We start from the raw sequence: 26,553 nt of genomic DNA, 5'->3' as shown, positions 1-26,553 counted from the left end.
TTAAGCAGTATGACATGTCCTTCTTTATCCCTTTTCACTAGCTTTGGTTTGAAGTCCACTTTATCTGATATAAGGATGGAAAGAAACCTCTGCTTCTTTTAAGTGGTACATGTGAGTGGTACATTTTTTCCCACTCTTTCATCTTCAGTCTGTGAATGTCTTTTCCTGTTAGATGAGTCTCTTGAAGGCAGCATATTATGTCTTTTGATTGATGAGTTTAGGCCATTCACATTCAGATTTATTGAAACATGATTTGTATTCCTGGTCATTTGGGTTTATTTTTGGTTTTAACTTGACTTGGTTTTCCTTTGATTAGTCCTTTAGTGTAATTCTTCCCTTTGCTGATTTTCATTGTTGTTTTCCATTTCCTTCTTGTGGAATTTTTTGCTGAGAATGCTTTGTAGTGCAGGCTTTCTCGCTGTAATTTCTTTTAACTTTTGTTTATCATGAAAGGATTTTATTTCATCATCAAATATAAAGCTTAATTTTGCTAGATATAAGATTTTTGGTTGGCATCCATTTTCTTGCAGAGCTTGGTATATGTTGTTCCACGATCTCCTGGTTTTGAGGGTCTGGGTTGAAAAATCTGCTGAGAGGCAAATTGGTCTCCCACCATGTGTAATCTGATTCCTCTCTCTTCTGGCTTTTAAGAATCTATCCTTATTCTGTATGCTAGGCATTTTTATTATAATGTGCCTTGGTGTAGATCTGTTGTAATTTTGTATGTTTGGTGTCCTGTAAGCCTTTTGTATTTGGTTTTCCAATTCATTCTTCGTGTTTTGGAAATTTTCTGATATTATCTCATTGAAGAGATTATGCATTCCTTTGCTTTGAATCTCTGTGCCTTCCTCTATCCCTGTAAATCTTAGATTTGGTCTTTTGATGCTATCCCATAATTCTTGGATGTTTCTGTTCATGGTTTATTTCCATCCTCACTGTGTGGTCAACTTTATTTTCAAGAGTGTGTATTTTGTCTTCATTATCTGATGTTCTTTCTTCCAAGTGATCTGGTCTGTTGGTTATGCTTTCTATTCAGTTTTTTTAATTATTATTATTTGGTTTATTGTTTCCTTCATTTCAAGGACTTCTGGGATTATTTTTGTTTTTGTTTTTTTTTTTTTTTCAGAGTCTATATCTCTTTCTTGAAGTAATCTTTTGCTACCTGTATTTACTCCCTCATCTCTTTGTTGGTGTGATCCACAGATGCCTGTATTTGCTCTGTTATCTCTTTGTTGGAGTGATCAAGTTTTGCCTGTATTATGTCATTCTTTAATTTGCAGATCATTTTAATTGTGTACATTCTGAACTTCTGCTCTAACATTTCATCAACTGTGCTGTCAATGGATTCTGTCGTGGTATCTTGGTTTGTTTGGGACACTTTCTTCCTTCGTTTTTTCATGTTGTCTATGGGTCTTCCTTTCTTGCGGTGCAGATCTGAGGTATTACAGTTTCTACCCTATAATCTTGTAATGTCCATGCAGATTACCTGTACCTCACCTTGTTGTTGGGCTTCCAGCTACTGTAACTAAAGGTGGTGGTGGCAATAGTGGTGGTAACTCAAATAGTAGTGGGATGTCTCAAGATGGATGCAACCACTTTCAGAGATGGTGCTAGGCCTGGGCTCCTGGATGGGTTGGTGGGGGTGGTCCTAGGCCTGGGCTTAGGTGTTATTCAGTGGGTTGGTAGGGGTAGTCCTGGGCCTGACCTGGGCCTGGGCTCCTGCATGGGCTCATGGGAATGGCCCTAGGCCTGGACCTGAGTTCTGGTGTGCCCTTTTAAAAATTGAATTATTTTGCCATTTTTTGTATAAGTTCCTTATATATTGCATATAATAATCCCTTCTCTTTCATATGTAGTATTATATTTCCACTAAGTTGTTTATTGCCTTTCTTTTGCTATGCCATATTTAATTTTAACATTGTGAAATAGATTTTTCTTCAGTGTTTTCTAGGCTTCCTGTTTGTTTGTCTGTTTATTTATTTATAGTTTTTGGTACCAGGAATTGAATCCGGGTAATTAACCACTGAGCCACATCCCCAGCCTTTTTTAAATTTTTTATTTTGAGACAGTGTCTCACTAAGTTGCTTAGGGCCTTGCTAAGTCTCTGAGGCTGGTGTTGAACTTTTTGTCCTCTTGCCTCAGCCTTCAGAACCACAGATGTGTGCCACTGTACCTGGCCTTCCTGTCTTTTTAAAGAAAGTCTCTCCAACTCGCAAATTACACAGTTCTTTCTGATATATTTGCTATTTTATTTGGTGATTTAAATTTTTATAGAGTTGAAGTGCTGATTATTAAGCTATTGACTCTCAGTTTCAAAGCCACTCTTTGGTATTCTGTTTTGTGATGCTGGGCCTGAGATTCCCCAAACCCCCTTCCTGCTTTGCCAGCTGGCTATGGGGTCCTGCCAATGGGAGACAGGAGAAGAAGACCCCAAGGACACAGAATGAAGAAGGGAGACTCTTGCTGTTTTTTGTTTGCTCCTTGTTCCTGTCAACAACATTGAAGCAATGTGTCTTTACTCAGGGACAATGTGGTTTTAGAGCAGCAGTTGGTTCCGATTTACAGTTTGTTTAAACTCATGCAGAAGCTGCCAGCCTCTTTGCACCTCTTTAAGAACACCAGCCAGTTGGCACCTAACCTGTCCAACACTTCTGACATCTGACCTGCAGCCTAGTGGTCCTCATCTGAAATTGTCTAAATTCTAATAAACCCCACTCCTTCCCTTTGCTAACCTGACCCAATGGGAAATAGTTGCTTCCTGATGTTATTTCCCTATGATAGCTCAGAATCCTCTGCCTTCCTTTTTATTTCTTGAATACCTACTTAAGTAGGAGAGGAGGGAAAGGGAAAAATACTGGAGAATGATTTTAACCAAAATTATATCGTTATATTGTGTGCATGTGTGAACCTGTAACAAATACCATTATAAACAACTATAATTTACCAGTAAAAAGAACACCCACTTTCCTTTTTTTTTTTTCTTAGATGAAGTCTCCCTGTATTGCCTAGTCTGGTCTTGAATTCCTGGGCTCCAGCAATCTTCCAAGTAGCTGGACTACAGGCATGTGCTCCATGTCCAGTTGACAATTACATTAACAGTTACATTAAATCCTCTCTTTTAAGATAACTGGTGCTACTCCTACATTGCTGGTAGGACTGCAAATTGGTGCAGCCAATCTGGAAAGCAGTATGGAGATTCCTTGGAAAACTTGGAATGGAACCACCATTTGACCCAGCTATTCCACTCCTTGGTTTGTACCAAAGGACTCAAAAACAGAATACCACAGGGACACAGCCATATCAATGTTTATAGCAGCACAATTCACAGTAGCTAAATGGTGGAAGCAACCCAGCCAGATGCCCTTTAGTAAATGAATGGATAGGGAAACTTTGGTATATATACACAATGGAACATTACTCAGCATTAAAAGAGAATAAAATCATGGCATTTGCAGGTAAATGAATAGAGTTGGAGAATATAATTCTAAGTGAAGTAAGCCAATCCCAAAAAACCAACGGCCAAATATTTTCTTTGATATGAGGATGCTGACTCATAATGGCGATGGATGGGGAGAGAGCATGGAAGGAATGGAGGAACTTTAGATAGGGCAAAGGAGGCATGGGGGTGGGAAAGACAGTGGAATGAGATGGACATCATTACCCTATGTATGAAGATATGAATGGTATGAGAAGACTTTGTGAACAATCAGTGATTTGAAAAATTGTGGTCTATATGTGTAACATGAAATGAATTGCATTCTGCCATCATGTATAACAAATTAGAATAAATAAATAATTTAATAATAATAATAAAAAAGATAACTGGTGCTGTTTCTGTTTCCTGCCTGCCCTTAAATGTCACTGTCGAATTTGTCAATCTTTTCCTTTAGTGTTTTTCATGTTGTGACATGCTTTTGATTTTAGGAATTTTAAAGAGACCAGTTTTCCTCTCTTTAAATGGCCAATTAGTTGTTCTTTTAGTTTCTATTACCTCCTCTTTTTCTTTTTTTGTTTGAAATAGTTTTCTATTTATAAAACTTTAAAGCGTTTGTATAGTTAAACTTATCAATTCATCCCCCATATTTTTTTCCTTTGATCTTATGCTTTGAAAATTCCTTTTTACCTGGAGGTCAAACAAATAGTCCTGTCTGTTCTTTTTGTGCTTTTGTGCCGATTTAGGTCAGTGGTTTTCAAATTTTTTAAAATTGGAACCCACTATAATATGTTTTTCTTTGTCAATGTATGTGCTCATATATGTTCATATAAAATTGAAACAAAAATTTCCCAAAACAATATTCATGGCACATATTTTTATCATTTTTAGAAGATTCCTTGAATTTCAGCTCCTTGACAGGGACCATCTGAGTTCCAGCTGCTGGGATTTGGATGCAACTTCCAAGAAGTCTCTGCAGATGGAAGAGCCATTCCCTTCTCCTTTCCTTCCTTTTGTTGTTGATTGAAATGTGGGCACTGTGTCTGGAGCTAGAACAGCCATCTTGAAGCCTGAGGTGACATTGGGACTAGGACAATAAGAAGAAGTAGCCTGAGTATTTGAGAACTTCTTGGGGAAGAGTTAAGTGATGCCTGTCAGGACTGCCTACATCTCAACTTTTATTTGAGAAATCAAATCGTTATTTTGTGTTTTGTTGCTACTCTCAGCCAAACTGAGTTCTCACACAGTTATCTTCTTGGGAGTTTACACCATTTCATAATTGTACTAACAATATGTTAAAGGCTATTGCTTCATAGCCTTACCAATCAGTATGTTGTCAAACTTTGAGATTTTAATAATGTTAAAAGTGAGAAAAAATATCTAACTTTTAATCTGCATTTCTCTTGTTAGGAGTCAGATTGAACATCTTTTTAGTATGTGGAAGGGTTGTTTATATTTATTTTTCTATAAACTATGTGGAAATAAATATTTTTCTTTGATTTGTTTCTAGGAGTTCTTTGGATCTTAGGAAAATCAATATTTTTACCTGTGATGTGAGGTGCAAACATTTATTCCAAGTGTATCATTTGTTTTTTGACTTTGGTTTTGTTGGTAATGCAGAATATTTTTTGAAATTTTAGAAAAAGATTTTAATCAAATTAAAAAAATTTTGTTTCCCCAGCATTTAGAGTTAAGTCATTGCAGAAGTCCAAACTCTTAGGATAAATTATTTATCTTATTTTCTGGGAATTTTATAAATTTGCTTTTGAAATATATATCTTTGAATATAATATGTGAAGTATGGACCCAACCTTATCTTTTCTTTAAATGGCTTTCTGTGTAAACTATCTTTGTACTATTGATATGAGATTTTGCCTTTATAATTTACTGAATTTGACATTTATTAAGATCTGTTTCTAAAGTTTGTTTTTGTTCCATTGATGTGTCTATCCATATGCAAAAACCACATTTAATAATTTAATTGAGGTGTAATAATATGTTTCCACAACTAAGAGTGCTAGTAGTCTTCCATCATTGCTTTCTCATTTCAAGGGTTCTTGCCTATTCTTGCTTGTTTAATTTTTTATAAATAATTTTGACCTTGTGTAGGTCTAGAGAAAAATCCTGTTGATATATTTATTGTGATCTTACTCAATGTAACAATCAATTTAGGGAGAATTGACATCTTTAGGATGTTGAATATTTTATTCCAGCCCAAGAAATCTTAGCAGTTTTGATTGCTATTGCAAATTGGACCTCCTTTTTCATCCTATCATCTAACTGGTTATTGTTCATATATATGAAGACTATTGATTTCTGAATGTTAAATTTATACCATTGTACCCTTTCTGAATTTGGTAATTGGTTATAGCACCTTTTCAGTTGATATTGTTTTCCAGTATACAATCATATCTGCAAATGGAGATAATTTCACTTCCTCTTTTCCAATTATTATGTCCTAGGCTGATTTTGTTGTGTAATGGTGATTGTACTTTTTGGTCTGGCTGGTCTCCCTCCTACCTGTCTTTTTTCCCCAGGACTGGATTGGCAGGTTTCTGGTCATTTTGTGTGTTGCCCAATTCCTTCTTAATAGATTTCTTTTCACTTAAAGTCAGAACTGGTTTCCTGTTACTTTAAGAAACTGAATAAGCTGGGTGCAGTGGTGCAGTGGTGAGTGTGTTCCTCTAATCCCAGCAACTTGGGAGCCTGAGGCAGTAGGATCCTGAGTCCAAAGCTAGCCTCAACAATTTAGTGAGACCCCGAGCACTTTAATGAGACCTTATCTCAAAATAAAAAACATTAAAAAGTGGGGGGGCTGGGGATGTGGCTCATTAGTTTAGCGCCCCTGGGTTCAATCCCTTGTACCAAAACAAACAAACAAACAAACAAAAGAAACCAGAATAAAAGCTCATTTTTCACAAATATGGTCCAATAATACATCACCAACTTGTCATTTATTGAGGGCCTACTCTGTGCTAGGCAGTATGCTAGTAATTTGCATACTTGTGTGTATCAGATCAATCATGTGCTTTGAATTTTTGTCACTGGTTATAGCATTAAATTTGAACTAGTCCTTTTCAGCTTTCTCCCAGGAGACTCTTTTTGTGTTAGCAGGTGCTCTAAAATATGAGTCAGTTTAATATATTTATGCTTTTATTGTTCACTTTGACATTATAAAATAAATTTTATTAGGTTAGTAGAATTTCAATTTTTTTTTAAGCAGTGATATTTTATTCCCAAAGCAAATGTTAACTTGGAGCCTAGCACAGAAAACATTCTTAAAGAGAAGCTGTAAAGGTTAGGTAGATTGTGTGGGAGTGACCTAATCTAGAATTTTCTGAAGCTTCTAAGCATAGACAAAAAGAAAACAAGGTGTTCAGATAATGAGTCATAGAGATGAATAGACACAGATCTTGATGACTGTTATGGGTTGAATTGTGTCCAAATGAGATATGTTGAAGGTCTTCCCAGTACCTCAGAACATAACCTTATTTGAAAATAAGATTTTGACAGAGGTGATTTAAAATGAGATATTTTTAAAAGTTAAAATGAGATTATTAGGGTATAATTAATCCAATATGAATGGTGTCTTATAAAAAGGGGAAACATAGTCACAGAATATGATGTGAAGACACAGAACAGTATCTGTGAGGAACATATAAGGCTGCCAGAAGCAAGGGAAGAGGCAAGGGACAGATCTGCCCTCCAAAGAACCGATCCTGTTCATGCCTTTGAAACCAGAGTTATGAGACAAAACTGGATTCTCTGCTTCTGCTTCAGATGGGGTCTGTGTAAGGCTGCAGGCCTCTGCAGATGAGAAGTGTTGCAACTCTTAATGGTGGGCCCTGTCCTCCAGTGTTGAAGCAGACCCCAGCAGCTCACCATCAATCCTTTTTTTAGGGTTCAGGATCTTGTGAATTTGAAGAATAAACTCCACAGACCAGGATGAGTGTGTAACAATAGGATTTATTGAAGAACAGAAACAGAAATAGAACTCTTGCAGTGCAAGAGTGAACACAACAGGGCATTTCCTCTATCCCAGCAAGCTACTCTAGGGGTATATATAGCACATGGTTCACTGCTATTGGTCCAAATTTATGCTAATTAGGGGTTGGAAATGACTAAAGATATTGGTCAGTTCTTGAATCCCAACTTCTATGTAGACCTGGTCCCAATTCCATTTCGTCATGACAGATCTGGAAGCAGTGGGTATTCCCACTGTGTGCAGACCAGGCTGCTGCAGGGTATTGGATCTGCTTGCCTCAACTCACCCCAATGCTAGCTTGTTGTGCTTCAGGACCACCATGCACTTGTGGCGGGCTCCACCTGGCCATAGGCTGCACTCTAACCCACCCGGGCTGCCCTTGGCCCCTCCACCCCTCCTCTGCAGCTTCTGGGCAGGGACCAGTAGGCCAACTGCACACCTTGGCACTCAGACAGCCATGTCACCTTGATTTCAGACTCCTAAGGTGTCCAGAGCTCAGCCAATAAATTTCTATTTAAACCACAGTTTTGGGTGGGGTGTGTGGGTATGTGTGGGTGTGTTTAATATTAGTCTCAGGAAGCTAATACAGTAGCTTATGTGGCCAACTGGACAGAGTTTTGGGAGTAGAATGTTCTATACATTCCAAAATGTATGTTCATTGTAATTAATATTTTTTTGAATGGGTCAAGAAAGTTGATTAGTAATATTCTTATTGGTTATTGAAGGTTTCTAAGTAGACAATCCTTCTAATTGTTGAGTTCATCACTTACAGTTAGGAAAACCCTGTCTTTATGTACATATTTTTTATATATTAAATTAAAGATAGTAAACTGGAAACCTGTTCTTAAGTATTTTGTTTCACACACAATTTTAAAAATCAGAGTAAAAATGTACTTGCTCACCAATATTTAAATATAAGATTTGTTATAAACATTTGTGGATTTCTAATTTTGCTAGAAAATGAAAAGATTTGCTTTCCTTCTTGGTGGAGTTAGCTGTTGCTGAAAACTGGCTGCTTTCTTTAACCACACTATGAGAACCTCCATTAGCTCCACAACCACTAGACCCACTTTCTGTCTTTAACTTCTGTCCTGCAGCAAAGTAGGACAAGGATAAGAGCTACTGTTGCTAAGTGCCATTATGTGTCAAGTGCTCTCTAGACATTTATTCAACAAATATTTATTGAGGGCCTACTATAGCCAAGCTCTGCTCTAGATATTTGGACTATAACCAGGTAAAGATCCCAATGGAGGGCTGGGGTTGTGGCTCAGTGGTAGAGCGCTTTCCTATCAGTGCAAGGCCCTGGGTTTGATCCTCAGCACCAAATAAAAATAAATAAAATAAAGGTATTGTGTCCAACTACAACTAAAAAATAAATATTAAAAAAAAAACTCAATGGAGTTACATTCTTCTTTTTCTTCTTTTTTTTTTTTTTTGGCACTAGGAATTGAATCCTGGGGCACTTAATCACTGAGCCACATCCCCAGTTCTTTTTGCATTTAATTTAGAGACAGAGTCTCACCGAGTTGCTTAGGGTCTCATTAAGTTGATGAGGCTGGTTTTGAACTCATGATCCTCCTGCCTCAGCCTCCCAAGCTGCTGGGATTACAGTCATGCACCATTGCACCCCGCAGAGTTTACATTCTAGTGCTGGATGGAGAAACAAATTAACTAATAAATGCAAATCACATAGTATGTTAGAACGTCATAAGTTCTAACAAAAAATTTTAAAAAGTAGAGCAAGGAAGGAGAGTTGCAAGTTTTAGGACAAGGTAGGCTGTGATTCTAAATGGGGTGATTAAGATAGGCCTGTCTGAGGAGCTACTTGAGCAGGCAAAAGAAGGGAGTAAGCCATGTGGATTTATTAAAGAATATTTCAGGCAGAGGTAAATGCTTAAGAAAAGGTCTAACAGCTGGGTTGGGGATTTAGCTCGTAGAACACTTGCCTAGCATGCATTTTGCTCTGGGTTTCATCCCCAGCATGGCAAAAAAAAAAAAAAAAAAAAAAGAAGTCTATAGGCAGGTAGATGCATATCTCATTTCTTTGAGCAAGGCAAACAAATGTAGCTGAAGCACAAAGAAAAAGAGGAGTGAGAGGAAGATTACCAAGAGGTTAAGGGCCTGGTTAGAATGTGACAGACCTTGAGGCCATCATGACTCTGGCTTTTATATCTAATGAAATGGAGCACCACTGAAAGGTTTTAAGCAAAAGAGTGATCTGATCTCATTTAGACTTTAAATAATCAATCACATAGCTGCTGTGATAATACTAGACCTTAGTCAGGAAAGGGGCAATGGTGGCAGTAGAGAAACTTTTTCTCAGGCTTTTTGTGCTGGTCAGGAGATCATGGGGATCATGAAAGCAACATTAGAGCAGGTAAATTGGGGAAGATGTATTTGAAGATAGTCAATAGAATCTCCTGATGGATTAGATGACAGATTCGAAAGAATAAGTCAGGCCCAAACCCCAAAGGTTTTAGCATGAGTAACTGGCAGGATGGAGTTGCTATCTGACAAGAAGAAGCCGTAGGAGGAGCAGATTTCAGGGGGGACATCAGCAGTTCGGTTTTGGACATTGGATATCTGAAAGAAATATTGAATAGGTTGTTACAATTCTGGAGTTCAGGGGACGTGTCTGGCTTGCAATACACCTTTCCTCTTCTGATCCAGTCTCATAGTTATTAGAAGTAACATATAATGCTGATGACTCCCAAATATTTATGTTTAAGATGATTCAAGGCAGACTGTGGTGGTGTGGCTGTGTTGTCAGCAAAAGGTGGGTTGGACCCCTGGGACTGCCTCTTTACCTGTCATGCTTGGTTGTAGGCCTCCCAGGTTCAGATGTCATTGCTTTATCCCTACTCAGTGTGTGGAGGCTCACTATGAGAGCAAGACTTTATTAATTCATATCTGGTAAGCTGTAGAGACAAATTTAAATCAGGGTCTACACTCCCTATCTGGAGCTCTTTCTTCCATGCCACCATAAGAGGCTTTCGCAAGTCTGCCTTTCAAAGGTTCTTTCCTCTTCCCTTCTCATCTCCTTTAACTTTTCTGGGCCCACTTAATTTGAGTAGTAAGAATTATATGCTGATAAATACTTAACTAGGGAAAATACCAAGTCTTCCAGGCTCTATTTGCTAGATGTATTCTGCTTTCCTTTAATTAATTCTTCTGTGTTCTACCTCAACCTAGGTTAGTGTCCCCAGATGTTCTATCCTTGCTGTCCCAAAGTTTAGCTTCCTCAGTTCAGTCCAACTTATACTCTCTGAAGGCAGTTCCAGGTCTGAAGAGCCGTGGTCTAGAGCAGGAGAACAAGCATGCTACCAACCAGCTGCAACCTGGGCGGCAACCTGGGAGACGCAGGATCGGGAAGTTCCGGGCTGGACTCATAGGCCTGCTTTGGCCACAGGTCCCAGACTCCACGAGTTCCCATCCTGGGCGAACTAGGGGCTTCCGGCGTGGCCCCCTCCCCCCGGGGGCGTGGCCTGCTGCTCCGGCCCCCGCCTCCTGGGCTGCGCGCGGCTGCGGGCCGGGGTCACGTGAGCGCGGCGGGGCGGGGGAGGGGCCCTGATTTCCGGGCGGCGGAAGGAGACGCGGCCGCGTGAGGACGAGGCGATTTGAAAACACGCTCCGGGAGTGAGAGGCTGAGGCCGGCGGCGCACGCTGTCGCCCCGTGGGCTAGTGCTTGAACGTTCTCTCCCTCGGCCTCTGCGCGCCGGTCTCGGCCGCACCCTCAGGTGAGCGGTCGCCGCCCGTCGGGTTGGGCCCTCCCGGGGCGCGGGACGTCGCGTGGGACCGTCGCCCCCGGTCGGCGCGCGGCCCAGGCGGCAGGGCGGGCGGTGGCGGCGTGCGCCCCTTCTGGGTCTTCGGGGTTCGGATCAGACTGTGCGGGGGCGGGGCGCCCACCGTGTCGGAGGCGCCTCTACTGACTGGGCGGGTTCGCGTGGTTTCGGGGCTGGGAGAGTTTTAGGCCAGTGTGTGGGGCTCGGGGTGCCCCTTTCCCGGCCGTGGCTCCGACCGGAGTCCTCGGAAGCAGACGTAGTTCCCTAAGACTCTTGGGGGTCTTCACTCTTTGGACGCAGGACCGAAAAGGGGTGGGGTGTCCAGTCCCCTAATTGACCCTCTGGTCTTTGGGCGAGGGGATTTAAGCAAGCGGTCGGTTCCGAGCTGAACCAGACCAGCAGTGCTTTGGAATCGCCCCTGCCTGGGGCGCTTGCTTTCTGGGAAAGCTGGTGTCTTTGGCCCCTCAGTGCGATTTGGAGAGGAATTTATCAAAGGCCGGGTACCCTGTGCTTGCTCTCCTTAATTTGGGAGTGGGGGCAGGGAAGCAGTTGAAAATGAGGAAGGGTAATGAGGTTGATGACAGACTAACAGGTTGAAATTCCGTTAAGTTGAAATCCTGATACGCCAGGGTTAGTAAAGCCCTGCAGTAGGAATATGTGAAATTCGCTAAATGAACTAAGGCAAACCGATTGGGGCTCACATACGGAGGAGGACCAGCGATATGATATAGGAGGTCTGTCCCTGAAGCTAGAGTTGCTGCCCTCTACTCAAAATCAGCTACTGTAAAAGTGACTTTGAACGTTTTGATTTGCCGGCTGCGAGAATCTTTTAAATGAAAATAATAACAGTTGCCACTAGAAGTTTTAAAGTTCCTGGTAAACTTTCCTAGATCAAAAAGTCAATGTGGCATTTAGCCCTCATAATCTTCCTGATGGAGGGAAAACCGTGAATTAATAGGAAATGATGGATAATATGGCATAAACTTTACAAATGATTGCATGTTGGAGACCCAGGTACTTAAATGATTAAAGCGAGCTCAGAAAACTTGCGGGGTGGAGAGCAGGCACAGGTTAATTTGTCTCATTGTACTGTACCATTTACTTTGATCTCTAGTTCCAGCTTATGGTAAATTGTAGGAAAAGCTCACAAAGTATACTTGCTTAATTAATAAAAGCTGTTTTTTTTTTTTAATATTAAAATAGGCCACATGAGTATCAGGGCTTTCTTTTTAGATCCATAATTTCTTAATCCACCCCCCCCCCCCCCAACTGGGATAACTAGAGTGGTGGGTGGAATGAAAACTTTCATTTGGGGTAAATGAACTAAGGCAAGCCATTTTTCCACACAGACTTCAATCCTTATCTTAATTCCAGTATGTATAACCTCAAACTGATTTTCAGTGCTCAGTCCTAATGAATCCCTCTCCAGGACTGACTTGCTCATCTTTCTGAAACACATGGTTAAATGGGTTTGATACTACCTTCTTTGCATGGTTTTGAACTGATAGAATGATAGTATACATAGTGTATGTGATACTGTGCTTGGCATGTACTTACTGGTCCTAAGACTTCAAGAACACATGTATGTGTTAGCGTCTGTATTTAGTGATGTGCAAGGCATAGTTCTGAATGTTTTACAAGCATGAACTCATTATTTACTCCATCTCATAACAACCATATGAAATAGGTATTATTATTATCATCTTGTAGGTTAAACTGAGCCACGGTGTATAAGAACAGCTAAAAAAAAGTGGCAGAATTTGGATAAGCATCAGTCTAATTTTAGAATTAGCTTTATTTATTTATTTTGAGATGGGATTTTGCTATACTTGTCCAGGCTATACTTTAACTTCTAGGCTTAAGCAATCCTCCTGCCCCGTCCTCCTGAGCATCTGGGACTACATAGTTGGCTTTAAAATAAAATTAACTTTTTAATGTATTGTCATATCCTAGCTAATGAGGATATATGGTAGTAAAATGCTGTAGTCAAGTGAATTTAGATATGTAATAGCTGATTGACTTCTGAACTTCTTGAATTAAGGCTAGAACTTCAGCTGCTTAGTCTTGGCCCAGCCAGTTTATTAATTTAAAAAAATTTTTTTTTTTAGTTGCAGGTGAACCCAATACCTTTGTATTATTTATTTTTTTGTGTGGTACTGAGGATTGAACCCAGTGCCTCACATGTGCTAGGCAAGCACTTTACCACTGAGCTACAATCCTAGTCCCATTTTATTAATCTTGAAATACTGCAGACTTTATTATTTTTTTCTCTCTCTCTAATGCTGTGACTTCATAGATAGGCATAGGATAATTATGGAGACTGGAGAAGTTTTATTCCAGAAATATTTATCTACTCAATTGGATGTACAGTGGAAGGCAGAATTCATTATTTTTGAGGCATGTGGAAAATGTATCAAAAAGAGTTGAGCTGATTCCAGAAGGAGTGGGCTGTTTTTTAGAAGTTAGCTTGTGGGAAGATAAAGCTGGAGAGAGTGGTTAGGGCTCCATTAGGAGGGTCATAATATGTCATGGTAAGGAAGTTTTACTCTCTGTGAGTATAAAGAACTGAAGTATCCTGAGTCTTGGTCAGATCTATCTAGAAAGAGTTGTCTGGTGACTGTGGCCAGAGGACTAAATAGTAGACATTAGAGACAAAGCAAGAATACCACTGAGGAAGCTGTTGAATAATAGTCAAGGGTAAAAAATATAGGACTTCAAACAATGTAGTGGTGGATGAGGAGGAGGTGGTACAAGGTGTCATGGTTATGCTTGAGTTATTTATTATGATAGTGGTCTAGCTAGTCTTTGTTCCTTATCCCTCTGAAACATTGTATTTCCATTTATGTTGCTTTTTATCTTTTTTTGGGGGAGATACAGGGTTTCTGTTTATCTAGTCTGAACTTGTCTGATATTTAAGATGCTAGTTTCTTCACCTAGCCTATACCAGGTTTATCCCCTACTCTTGGTCTTTACCTCCCACCCAAACAAAAAATTTGCAAAGCTAGTGACAAAGTTGTTGCCTTATCATTAATGGCTCTGATAGCATTTCTTGACTAAACTGATTTTTTTTTTTTTTTTTGCACTTCTTGAAAATATTTCCCATTTAATATTTTGATCCTCTGGCATAATCACTGTTGGCCTTAATTCTTTTTATGTTTGAAATGTTAGAGTAATGTAAATGTTGGGTTTAATTGTTTTTGATATAGTACTCAAGAATGACCAAAAAAAGGAAACGCCAAGATGATTTCCAAAAAGTAAAACTGAAAGTTGGTAAAAAGAAGCCCAAGTTAGAAAATGCTACTGCTACAAACTTCAAAACAAAGACTATACATCTTCCCGAGCAACTTAAAGAGGATGGAACACTTCCAACAAACAATAGAAAATTAAACATAAAGGTAAGTCATAAATCTCATTTTGATAAAATAAGATTTTCTTTGAAATCATGTAGAATGTTTTTGTAAAAAGTTGCTTAAACTCTTAGAGGAAATGATTTGCCTAGGGTCAGAGTTTATTGATAGATGATATTTAGGGTTCATCTGTTATCCATATCTGATCTTGGAACTGCATCTTTTTTACCTCTTCCATAAAAGTTTGCTGAACTAAATGATAGTGGTTTTCCTCTAGTATACTTATTTGATAATATATTTCATCTGAAGGTAATTCTTAAGTTTAACTTTTTGTTTGCTGTATCATGTTTGTGATGAAAAGTTTTCCATCTGTTTTTATAGCTACTTAAGACTCTGTTGCATTCATATTTTTTAAAAAATAGTTTTTTAGTTGTTGAGAGACCTTTATTTATATGCGGTGCTGAGAATCAAACCCAGTACCTCACACATGCCAGGCAAGTGCGCTACCACACTTTTGTTCAGCTACGAGCTGAACAAATTTCTCAATTTTTCCCTTTAAGTGCCCCAGCCCCAGCCCCCTGTCACATTTATTTTTGAACCTATGTAGCCCATAGTTTGTTATAGGTTCATAGTACAGATTAAATATTCCTTATCAAATTCTTGGAACCAAAAGTGTTTTGTATTTCACATTGTTTTCGTATTTTGTATATTTGCATATGCATTGTGAGATACCTTAGGGATGGAACTCAAGTCTACATTTTATTTTATACACATAGTCTGAAAGTAATTTTATACAATAATTTTAGTATGCACATGTTTTGACTGACAAATCACTGGAGGTCAGGTAAAGAATTTTCCACTTGTGGCACTCAAAAGTTTTGGATATTGGAACATAATGGGTTTTAGATTTTTAGATTAGGGAACTCTAGTTTATAAATGCTTAAAGTCAAAGTTTGAGCAGAAAGTTTTGTTTAAAAATTTGAATAGCTTTATTGAGATATAGTTCATACATAATGAAAGTCACCCATTTAAAGTAAGCAATTCAGTGATTTTTAATATATTTTACCAAGTTATCCATTGGAGTCACTCCCCATTCCTTTTTCCTGGCCCTAGGCAATCACTAATCTTTCTGAAGATTTTTCTTTTTGTTATTAGTCTTTCACTTAGCATATTTTTGAGGTTCATCCATGTTATAGCTTGGATCAGAAAAGTACTTTATATCCTTGAATAGTGTTCCTTTGTATGATTGTCTCATTTTGCTAATCACTTATGGACATTTGATTTATTTTCACTTTTTGGCTCTTAAGAGTAATGCTGTTATGAATATTTGTGTACAGGTCTTTGTGAGGACATGTTTTCTAATTTTGCTTTTGAAGCTCTGGATGTTAAATAATAATGTATTTGAAGTTATTTTTTCAATTGTTAAATGAAACATTCTGTGAATAAAATTCTCAAGTAGTATCCTCTGAATAAAATACATACACACTTGTAAAAGACCTCGCACTTGTAAAAGAACATTTAAAATTGGCAGGAAAAGGCCTGTTAAATTAGAAGTACATAAATGCACTCACCATAATGTTTGGTACGTAATAGGTTTATAATAAATGATGGTGTTGATTGCTATCACTTTAAATTATAGTGTCTGAGCCTGTATGTAGTTTAATGTAAAAAAAAATTCTAACTGAAAATTATGTAACTTTTTTAAGCTAAAAATATTTTGAAGGCAAAACTTATGATTTTAATCAAAGTTTAATAGCATTTAAAATACTTATTGTTGCAGTTTGTATAAGGAGTATCAGTTAATTAGCATAGTTTGCATGTTTAGTTGAAAATGATATAGTGTATACACGTATATACACCTAAAAACTTTATTTTTGTTTGTAGGATTTGCTGTCACAGATGCATCACTACAATGCTGGGGTTAAACAAAGTGCTCTTCTTGGACTTAAAGACCTTTTGTCTCAGTACCCATTTATAATTGATGCACACCTTTCAAACATATTAAGTGAAGTGACTGCTGTGTTTACAGATAAAGATGCTAATGTACGATTAGCAGCAGTTCAACTTCTTCAATTCCTGGCCCCCAAAATACGAGCTGAACAAATTTCTCCATTTTTTCCTTTGGTAAGTGCCCATCTCTCTAGTGCCATGACTCACATTACTGAAGGAATTCAGGAGGACTCTCTGAAAGTTTTGGACATTCTGCTGGAACAGTACCCAGCTCTAATTACTGGCCGTAGCAGTATATTGCTTAAGAATTTTGTAGAACTTATTTCTCATCAGCAGCTGTCCAAAGGACTGGTAAATAGAGACAGATCCCAGTCTTGGATACTTTCTGTAAATCCTAATCGGAGACTCACTTCTCAGCAGTGGAGGCTGAAAGTCTTAGTGAGACTCAGTAAATTCCTTCAGGCCTTGGCAGATGGATCCAGTAGGTTGAGAGAAAGTGAAGGACTTCAGGAACAAAAAGAAAATCCCCATGCCACTAGCAACTCCATTTTTATCAACTGGAAGGAACATGCCAACGACCAGCAACACATCCAGGTTTATGAAAATGGGGGTTCACAGCCAAATGTCAGTTCACAGTTCAGGCTACGGTAAGAAGGATTTCAGTTATGTCCACGCTCAGTTTTCCTATATTGAATTCTAACTGCTGACCATTGATGGCTAATGGTGGAAGACATGCAGTTGTCTTTCATAGTTTTCATGTAGTTACTCATGATTTGATTTGATGACTCCTGATGGGAGGATTTATTTGAAAGTATGTTTGTTTATTCATTTCTAGAAAAGCCTAACGAGAAGTAAAACTTGATGATCTCTGTTGGCTTTGTCATCTTAGAATTTCATTTTTCTTAGTAGTCTTAATGTAATTATCAGTTCGTGGTGCTTCATTTTACTGGTAGTTTATATTTAAGATTTAAATTGAGTAAGGGATAATGCATCTTTTTTAAACAATTTTTTTAAATTTTATTCTTTCCTTACAAGGTTTTTTGTTGGAGGACTAGGAGCTGTGGATGAAGGACTATCATCTACTGAAAACCTGAAAGGATTTATAGAGATAATAATTCCATTGTTAATTGAATGCTGGGTTGAAGCTGTGCCTCCACAACTAGCTGCTTCTCTTGGAAGTGGTTTTGATCGAGAACCGCTACAGGTTATGCAGCAAGTCCTTAATATTATTTCTCTTCTGTGGAAACTCTCTAAACAACATGATGAAACCCATAAATTGGTGAGAACTAATGGGTTTTTTACTTTATTAGTAAAGCCGTTTATCGTAAATAGGAAGCTTAGAAATCAATTTATTATATGAATCGATTGTGCATTTTCCCAAAAAATACTCAAGAGTTTTAAGTGTGAACTTCAAAAAAATGTAAATAGTTTTATGAGGTTATTATCTATGAATATATGTAGTTTTTTAGTGAGATGTATAAAAATTTGCTGGATTCCATTTGATTTTATTAGATATAATTCATAGTAGTGTAAAATGTTTAAGGTGGATTATTATTTTATTTTTTAGTTGCAGATGGACACAGTATCTTTAGTTTATTTATTTATTCTTATGTGGTGCTGAGGATCAAACCCAGGGTCTCGCACATGCGAAGTGAGTGCTCTACTGCTGAGCCATAACCCCACCCTCTAAGATGGATTGATTATTTAGGGACATTTTAGTCTCTGACGGTCTTTGTAGGATTAAAAAAGTGCAAGTAAAATTATTAAGTAATGGCTTCTAGTTGTGTCATGTTGCTTAAGTTAGCAGAAAAGACCAAACTGAGACCTTATTGTGAATGTAGTGTATGGTGTGTATGCTGATCCTTTGCTGTGCAAGAAAGGAAGAATAATCTATGAAATTAAGTTGGTGCTAAATTAGTATGCCAACACACTTAAAAGGGCAGCTATAAAAGAATTTCTGCAAGAACTTTTGACTAGACAGATGTAAATCCTTATAATTGTCTATGAACACATAAAACAGAGAAGGAGGTCTTCTTTGTTCTGATTTTTAAATTTCAACCTAAAGTAGTAGTATCAGGTAATTTTTGAAAAGCATTATGGTGTTCTAATTTTTAAATTTCAACCTGAAGTAGTAATATTTGATAAATTTGAAAAGCATTATGGAATTGTACTAAGGTAGGTTGAGCATGTTCTAGCACTGTTATCACCTATCTGTAGGGATGGTGTTTAAATTGCTTTTTCAAATAGGCATTTTATTGATGTAAATTTTGAGTCTTTTGTCTTTATTGACACATTGAAAAAAATCATGATTAGAGGTATAGTATATGATATTGAGAAAGCAAAACTTGCTTTCTATATGGCAGTTCATTTTTGATGTAGGCTCATGATATAATAATGTATACAGTTCTTTAGAAAAGTATGTATTATTTGTATTCTTGAATGGATCTACTGTCCCTGACTTAGGATGGTTCAGCTGAAAATTTTTCTACTTTAGAATGGTGCAAAAGAGCTTGCCTGTACAACTATTCTGTTTTTTTTTTACTTCAGTTACAGGAGATATTCAACACTTTATTGTAAAATAGACTTATGTTAGATAGTAATTGCCCTAACGTAGGCTAATGTAAGTAATTGTAATACTGATTAACTCATTAAAGTTTTCGATTCTGCAGCTGTATCAACAAAATTGACACAGATGCATTAAAATACCTTGGAAATCATAACCTATAGCTTATATCCTTTATTGTGATTCAGACTGAAAATACAAATTGTCTTATAAGTTGGGCACTGGGACAATACTTTTGCATATATAAACCATTCTAAAAACAGGACATTGGGTAAATAATCTGTGATGTTGGACACGATGAGTTAAGATAGCTTAGGCAAAGTTATGATATTTGGTAGGCTAGGTGTATTAAATGCATTTTTGGGGTGGGGGTTTACCAGGGATTGAATGCAGAGACACTCAACCACTGAGCCATACCTCTAGTCCTATTTTGTATTTTATTTAGAGATGGGGTCTCAGTGAGTTGCTTAGCGCCTCATAATTGCTAAGGCTGGCTTTGAACACTGTATCCTCCTGTCTCAGCCTCCTGAGCTGCTGGGATTACAGACAGGTGTTTACAGGCATGAGCCATCATTCCCAGCTTAAATGCATTTTTGACTTAGGGTATTTTCCACTAAAAATGGGCTTATTAGGACATAATCCTGTATGTCAGAAGCTGTATTTGCATTTGAAAGGCCAAGAAAAAATGAAAGTAATAATATTTTAACATGGATTTTGAATACTGGTCTTTCCTTCTATTTTAGAGAGCTGAGAAATAAAAATTCCAGAATTCCTTGGTATCTGGTTATATATGATGCACCAATAAACATTTGTTGTTGCTTTAGTAGTAGTGATTATATTTAGGTAAAATAGTAAGCCCAAAATGCAGAACATGCAAATTAATTAATTGGTGCTAGTTTTGGGTCATCTGCTACCAGTCAAATGACATAGGTTCTAAATATTGCTTTAGTTTTATGGGTATTTAAAATATTATACCGTAGAACTATTTTTTATTATAACATGGCTAGGTTTATTAGTGTTTTTTAAACATGGCATACTAAGCATAAAAGATTATGAACTTTTGAAGACCAGAATGCTAATTTGATTTATTTACATAGAATTGGGATGGAGGAGTAATTCAGATAGGATAGTATATATCTTTGCAGTATTAAGGATCAAACCTAGAGCCTCACACCATAGTAGGCAAAGCACTTTACCACTGAATTGCATTCCTAGCTCAGAACTAATATTTGAAAGCATCTATTTCTAATTTACTTTGGGAGATTTAGTGTGCCAAATTCTAATAACTTAATAAGAACTATTATCTTAGAGAGAAAGTATAAAAGTGTATGTTAGCTGTGCCGAGTGACATTGAATGGCTTTTTTTTTTTTTTTTGCATTCCTACTCTTAACTCCCATCTCTCATTCACCTTTATTTGTAGGCTTAGTTAAGACATTGAATAACCTTTCTAACAGCTTCACTTTTAGGAGGAATCAAATGGCATTCCTTAGCCTTTTAATGCAAGTCACAGATGGCAGACTGAATGGTAATTTTCTTTCTCTCAGAAAGTCTATAGGTTTTTCTGTTGACAAATTGGCATCTGGGTTAGGGTACCGTCTTAGGTGCTGTTTAATGCATTTGATTTTGATAGTATCTGCATCACAGTTGAGATTTAATTTGTATTCAAGTAGTTTTTTTTTTTTTTTTTTTAAATCTTTTAGCAATTTGAAACTGATTCTTGTTTTGAAAAGAAATCTTAAGGTATGTTCAAGTTACAAGCAGTGTTGGGATACTCTGATCCTTACTCAGATAGCTTATTTCTGATAATACTCTTAATATGTCGCTGGTTTTAAAAATGAAAATATAATTTAACTTTTTAATGTACTTTGATTTTTAGGATCCTATATTAACATTGTTGGTTTCAGGATTATAATTACTCATAAAAATTTGTATCTTGTATTTTAATATTGGCTTACTTGCTACTTTTTATTTATGTGATCCATTGTTGTACCCTTTTCTTGTGAGAATTAGAATATGTAAACAGATGTAGTCATGCTTTTTGAGTCATTTTACTCAAAGGTTTATTTGACATCTATAAGTGGGGCAACTTAAGTTTGTTAAAATTCAGTTCTTCAATTTTACCAACCCATAATTTAAGTGCTCTATAGTTGCATATGGGTAGTGACTGCTGTATTGGATGGCACAGATATAGAACAGTTTCATCACTGAAGAAATTTGGTCTTTTTGAGTTCTGTGGTGCTGTTCTAGGCAGTGGACATAAAAAGGTAAACCTTACTGGTAATGAGCTTAGAGTGATTATCTTATAGTTGATAAAAGGTGAACAAGTATATAATATTACTGCTGGAAATAAAATTTAAAATGAAGTCAGGTATAAAGAAGGCATGTGCTGGACATAGGAGTGGGAACTAGAACAGAATGATAAGTTGTCAGGAAATGCTCTCTGAGGTTAAGACATTAAAAAGTAACTGAATGAAGCAAAGGAACAAGACTTATAAATAAATATGCAGGAAAAAGAACATTCCTGGTATAGGGAAGTGTTCCTAGGTCTACTAGTTCCTAGGTGTAAACAAGTTTGGCATATTTGAAGAATGACTAGAAGGCCAAGTGCAAGTGAGGTACTGGTAGAAGTGGAAGATGAGGGAGAAGAAGAGTGACAGTGGCCAGATCATGTGGGACTCTGGTTCCTGTTAAGGAGTTTGGATTTTTAAATAACTTTTATTTATTTATTTTTATATGTGGTGCTGAGGATCGAATCCATTGCCTCACATGTGCTAGGCAAGTGCTCTACTACAGAGCCACAACCCCAGCCCTGTTCGTTTAATTTTAAGTGTCAAATTGTTGAGAGCCACAGCGGCCCCAGCAACTTCTAGCTGATTGGCTCCTCTGCGGTGATGCTCATTGGGCTGTTTCCCCGCCCTTTCAGACTACGGAGCTGCTCATTGGGGGACTTATTTTGGCTGCGCCCACGCGACCCAGCCAATTGGCCTCAAGAGCAGGAGGAGTGGGGGAGGTTGAGAGGCTTGTGGGAAGCCGGTGGTGGCAGTTGGGCTCTGAAGGTTTTTCCTGAGGAGCTGTTTTGTTTGGCGTGTGTGGTTCTAAAAATAAAGTTCGTTTCTTTTGACAAGTGGCTCCTGAATTGTGCCCAGCCAGACTGCAGCATCAAATTTATAAAACTAGAACACTAATGAACTCCTTTATGGTCACCATCTCTTCTAGCAGCCATCATCTAATGATTAATAGTAAAAGTCCAAGAGATGTCAAGTGTACACCTGTAAATAGAATCTGGAGCTTGGGAAGAAACATCTAAGGACTGGTAACTGGGTACATCCAAACAATTAGAGGTCAGGAAGAAGAGAAGAACCCAGTATACTAAGCAGGAGCACCTGAGCTATAGCTAGCCGCGTTAGTACCTGAAATCCTATATCCTAGGAAACTGCTAAGTGTCTGGCAAAATGGGATGATTGGTTACTCTGTATCAGAAGAAATAAGAATGTTCATCTGGAATTTTTAAGTGTTTTAAGTAGGAGGGAATGACAAATTCACCATTATTGCTAAAGCATTTTAGAGACATGCATTGCTTTAAGTTTTGGATACCTTTAATGAGAAACAATGGAATCACCGTGGTTTGGAGTTATGGTATAGATAGAATGCTAAGTAGAAGAGTTTGTTTTGTGTATTTTATAAATATTCCATTGGTGGTTCAAATTCATAATATTTTCCAATCTCATTTACTTTTCCTTTTTCTTTCTTAAGTAGCAGATAAATTCAAGGAAATAATTATCAGGTACCAAAAGGATCTGTGGATGAAAATTGGATACCTTAATAGTTCATTCTGATTTTAAAATTTTATTTGCATCTTATATCACTGGCAGAAGGTGTATCATAATGGACCATCTATAGCTGAATATTGACAAATTATCATTTTTTCTTAAAGTTTTATTGATTATTGTACATTTATTTCTCATAGATAGCTAATCTTAATCTTTATTTCAATAGGAGTTCTGGCTTCGAAAGAATTACCTTATTGACTTCAAACACCATTTTATGAGTCATTTTCCGTATGCCTTAAAAGAAATAACCAAGCACAGAAGGAAAGAGACAAATAAAAGGTATTCTGATTATTTTCCACTGTATAAATTTAAAAAGCTGTTAAACCTGGAATTATTAAAATGTAATTAATCATAGTCTGGCAATTTCTACATCATGAGATATTTAGATTTTGTGAAAATAGAAGTAGCCATAGTATGGCTCTTTTGAACAAACGTTAGTAATTTTTTTTTTTGAATTTTTAAAAGTCTGTACAGTTGTGCTATGTGAATGTATTAAAGTACATAAATGTGCATTAATTAAAAATTGCCAACATGGGTGGTTTATTTTGAGGGGCACCATGTAATTATTGATTCTCTGTCTACAGAACTTTGGAAAGTCATCTTAGTATGCTCTCATTTTTACTTGAGGAAACTGGTAGTAAAAGTAGGATCAATGTCCTGAAGGAAGGAATTGGAAAAGAAAGGGGGAAAAGGGACAATAAATTAGAAGATGGAGTTTAAAAAGTCAGCTTGGAAAGCATTTAAAATGTGTACTGCAAGTGAGAGCAGATAAATGTGAGAACATGTTATATAATAAAACTTGACAAGCAGGTACAAGCGAAACACTAAAATTATAGTTGCTTCAAATGAGTGAACATTCAAAGGGGATCTTAAAAAAGCCTGTCAAAACAGTCTTTAGGATCTTTAATATACAAAAGGGAAGAAACTAACTGGAGAAGCTTTGAGGCTGTGTGCTGTTTTCTTTCTTTCTCTCTTTTTTTTGGGGGGGGGGTGGAGGATGGGTCAGTGGATTGAACACAGAGCTTTGTGTATGCTAGGCAAAGTACTCTTCCACTGAATTATATCCCCAGCCCCACAGAGACTCTCTGAGCAGGGTTCAGGGACTGTGCTGGAAGAAATAAGGCTGTTCTATAGATGAATGAGCTTTTCATTCATTCACTATTTATTTTGGTCACTTATTGTAAATAAAGTATTTTGATAATAAAATATTTTAAGTTGTATTCCTTTCTTTCCTAAGTGATTTGATTCTGAATTGTAAGCAAGTGTGTCTGGATCCATTCAGGAGATAAAAACCACACCAATGAGTTTTAACAGAATTTAATATAAAGAATTATTAATTATGTTTTAAAAAACTGAGAAGACAACAAGGGAATAGTAATATATTATGGAAATAGCAACTCATATCTCTAGAACTGAGAACAAAGAAAAGAAAGGAAAAAGCTTAGAGGAAGGGAGCCAGGACTGACCTCTGAGAAGCGGTTGCTGCTCAGCTGGTGTTCATGTCTTGGCCTCAGAGAAGACTGTATAGAGCAGGAACCCACAACTCTGCAAAGGGGGTTCTAGCTTGGTTCTGTTGGTATTTTCCTACAGGCATGGTGATGCTAGTTGTGTAGAGCTAGGATCAAAGAGACCCTTTATTGAACAAGCTGGAATCACTGTGGCTTCTAGAATGAATTGTGAACATTCCTGTAGAAGAGGTGCTAGTTGATGCGGACAGCAATAGGAAGCAAAAACAGGGATAGGAAAGAAAAATACCCTGTTTTCCTCCTACAGCTTTCAAGTCTCTTTCTACCATCTCTTTATTGTTAGAAGAAGCCACATAAAGGAAAACTGTGGCTCACATAGTCCCAGCCCCAGGATCACAAAGTGGAGTTTGGAGGGTGAGTTGGAAGCTGAGAAGTAGTAGCTCCATAATTGGTAGAAGTGAATTAATATGGGGCTGAGGTTGTGGCTCAGCGGTAGAGCACTCATCTTGCATGTGCAAGACCCTAGGTTTGATCCTCAGCACCACATAAAAATAAATAAATAAAATAAAGGTATTTTGTCCAAATACTTTTTAAAAATGAATTAATATAGATAACAAGGCTTTATATAAGTATACTTATAACTGTACCATTAATTTTAACTGTGAATTTGTTGGGAGACAGATGATAAGTTTTTGTCAGGATAAATAGACAAAAGCTATATGGAGGGTAGTGTTTGAAGTGGATCTGAATATGGATGTGATTTCATCTAGTAGACTGTGTAAGGGACTAGAGACAATGTAAGGAGACCATATTAAAAAAACAAAACAAAACTGGAGAATATGGACCTGGCTGGGTCAGATCTGGTTTCTATTCTTCACTGACCTTGATTCTGGAAATAACTTCTTTTTCTTGGAGTTCATCTTACTTTTAGCCTTGATTCTTTTGTCATTGAGGACTTTTGGTTGGTCAAAACTGTTTTAGGAAGACTAATTTATGGAGTTGCTCGAATCAGAGAGACCTTTTTTTGAGGAAGATGTTAGGTTTTTCCCTCCACACACAATTTTCTTATTAGAACAGAACTTTAATTCACAGTCTGTCCAAGGTTTAGAAAGTCTTTGAACTCCTGATATCATGATGTAAAATTTTATGTGTGTTTGTTTTTTTCCGGTAAGGGGTTTCAAAAAAATGAGTTTAAATAATGCTTAGGATGTTTAGAATTTAGTAGACTCTCAAGTGTAAGTAAATGATTTAAGAGTGTAGGGTATACTGTTAGCATTCAATAAATTTGTTGGACCTTTAATATGTGTAAGCCACCTCCTGTAGTAGGTGCTGAACATTTAGTGATAAAGATAAATAGTGCCAGTTCTCAGTGGAATTCAATCTAATGAGGGAGAATTTTTTTCTCTGATTATTGAATCAGTGACCAATTGTGATCAAATGAAAGAAGAGTTAGGGCAATATAAGAGTATATAATAAAGGGGTCAGACATGATGGCACATGCCTGTAATCCCAGTGATCCAGGAAGCTGAGGTCGGAGGATCGCAAGTTATAAGGCCAGCCTGGGCAACTTAGCCAGACCCTGTCTTAGAATTTTAAAATAAAAATAAAAGGACTGGTGGTATGGCTTAGTGGTGAAGTGCCCCTGGATTCAGTTCCCAGTACTTAACAAAAGGTATAGAACAAAGAGCTGGTCCTTGTTTTTTAGGGGGCTGGAGGCTTCTAGGAAAGGCAACTCTGATGAAGTGACATTTGTGCCAAGATACATATTTATGTACTCCCAGTTTCTTTAGCTTGCTGTCTTCATTTTCCCCTCATGTTGAAATGTAGTTACAAAGCTTGTAATTATTTTTACGGTAGAAAGTGTATATAACATAGCATTTAACCATTGTAACTACAAGTGTACTGTTGAGTGTCATTAAGTACTTTCACATTATTGTGCAACCACCTTCTGAACTCATCCTGAACTGAAGCTCTGTTTTTGCTAAACAGTAACTGCCCATACTCCTCCTGATAAGTACGGTTCAACTTACTTTCTCTGTGTGTTTGCTTATTCTAGTACATCATGAATATAATCTACAGTATTTGTTCTTTTGTGTTTGATGTTTTCAGGGTTCATGTTATAGCATGCATCAGAATTTCTTTCCTTTTTTAAAAAATATTTAATTCTTTTAGAGCAGTTTTAGGTGCAGAGTTCCT

The 26,553-nt window shown here is 37.4% G+C and overlaps 2 protein-coding genes across 6 annotated transcripts in view; one reads left to right on the top strand and one right to left on the bottom strand.

Annotated features, from left to right (window-relative positions):
* Invs (inversin) overlaps window positions 1–26,553 on the bottom strand; it is a 209,990-nt gene that overhangs the window by 10,253 nt on the left and 173,184 nt on the right. The window contains exon 18 of one of the 4 annotated variants that reach the window (XM_071600774.1): window positions 9,443–10,001. The exons of the other annotated variants lie outside the window; for them this stretch is intronic. The gene's annotated coding sequence lies outside the window, so the exon portion shown is untranslated. Of the gene's footprint in view, window positions 1–9,442; window positions 10,002–26,553 lie in introns of those variants that run through there. 4 annotated transcript variants of the gene reach the window in all.
* The window catches only part of Tex10 (testis expressed 10), a 45,924-nt gene continuing 30,376 nt past the window's right edge, over window positions 11,006–26,553 (top strand). Inside the window, exons 1-6 of one of the 2 annotated variants that reach the window (XM_027930947.3) lie at window positions 11,006–11,155; window positions 14,407–14,595; window positions 16,432–16,671; window positions 16,960–17,144; window positions 17,533–17,776; window positions 23,058–23,170. In XM_027930947.3, the coding sequence (XP_027786748.1) occupies window positions 14,416–14,595; window positions 16,432–16,671; window positions 16,960–17,144; window positions 17,533–17,776; window positions 23,058–23,170 (962 nt within the window). In that variant the 5' untranslated portion in view covers window positions 11,006–11,155; window positions 14,407–14,415. Of the gene's footprint in view, window positions 11,156–14,406; window positions 14,596–16,431; window positions 17,145–17,532; window positions 17,777–23,057; window positions 23,171–26,553 lie in introns of both variants that reach the window. The other variant, XM_027930946.2, reaches the window with a different exon arrangement.

Source organism: Marmota flaviventris, chromosome 13 (assembly GCF_047511675.1).
Source record: "Marmota flaviventris isolate mMarFla1 chromosome 13, mMarFla1.hap1, whole genome shotgun sequence".
In the NCBI taxonomy this organism is placed as follows: domain Eukaryota; kingdom Metazoa; phylum Chordata; class Mammalia; order Rodentia; family Sciuridae; genus Marmota; species Marmota flaviventris.
Note: the sequence above shows the minus strand (reverse complement) of the source record. Positions and strands in the feature narration are given on the sequence as shown.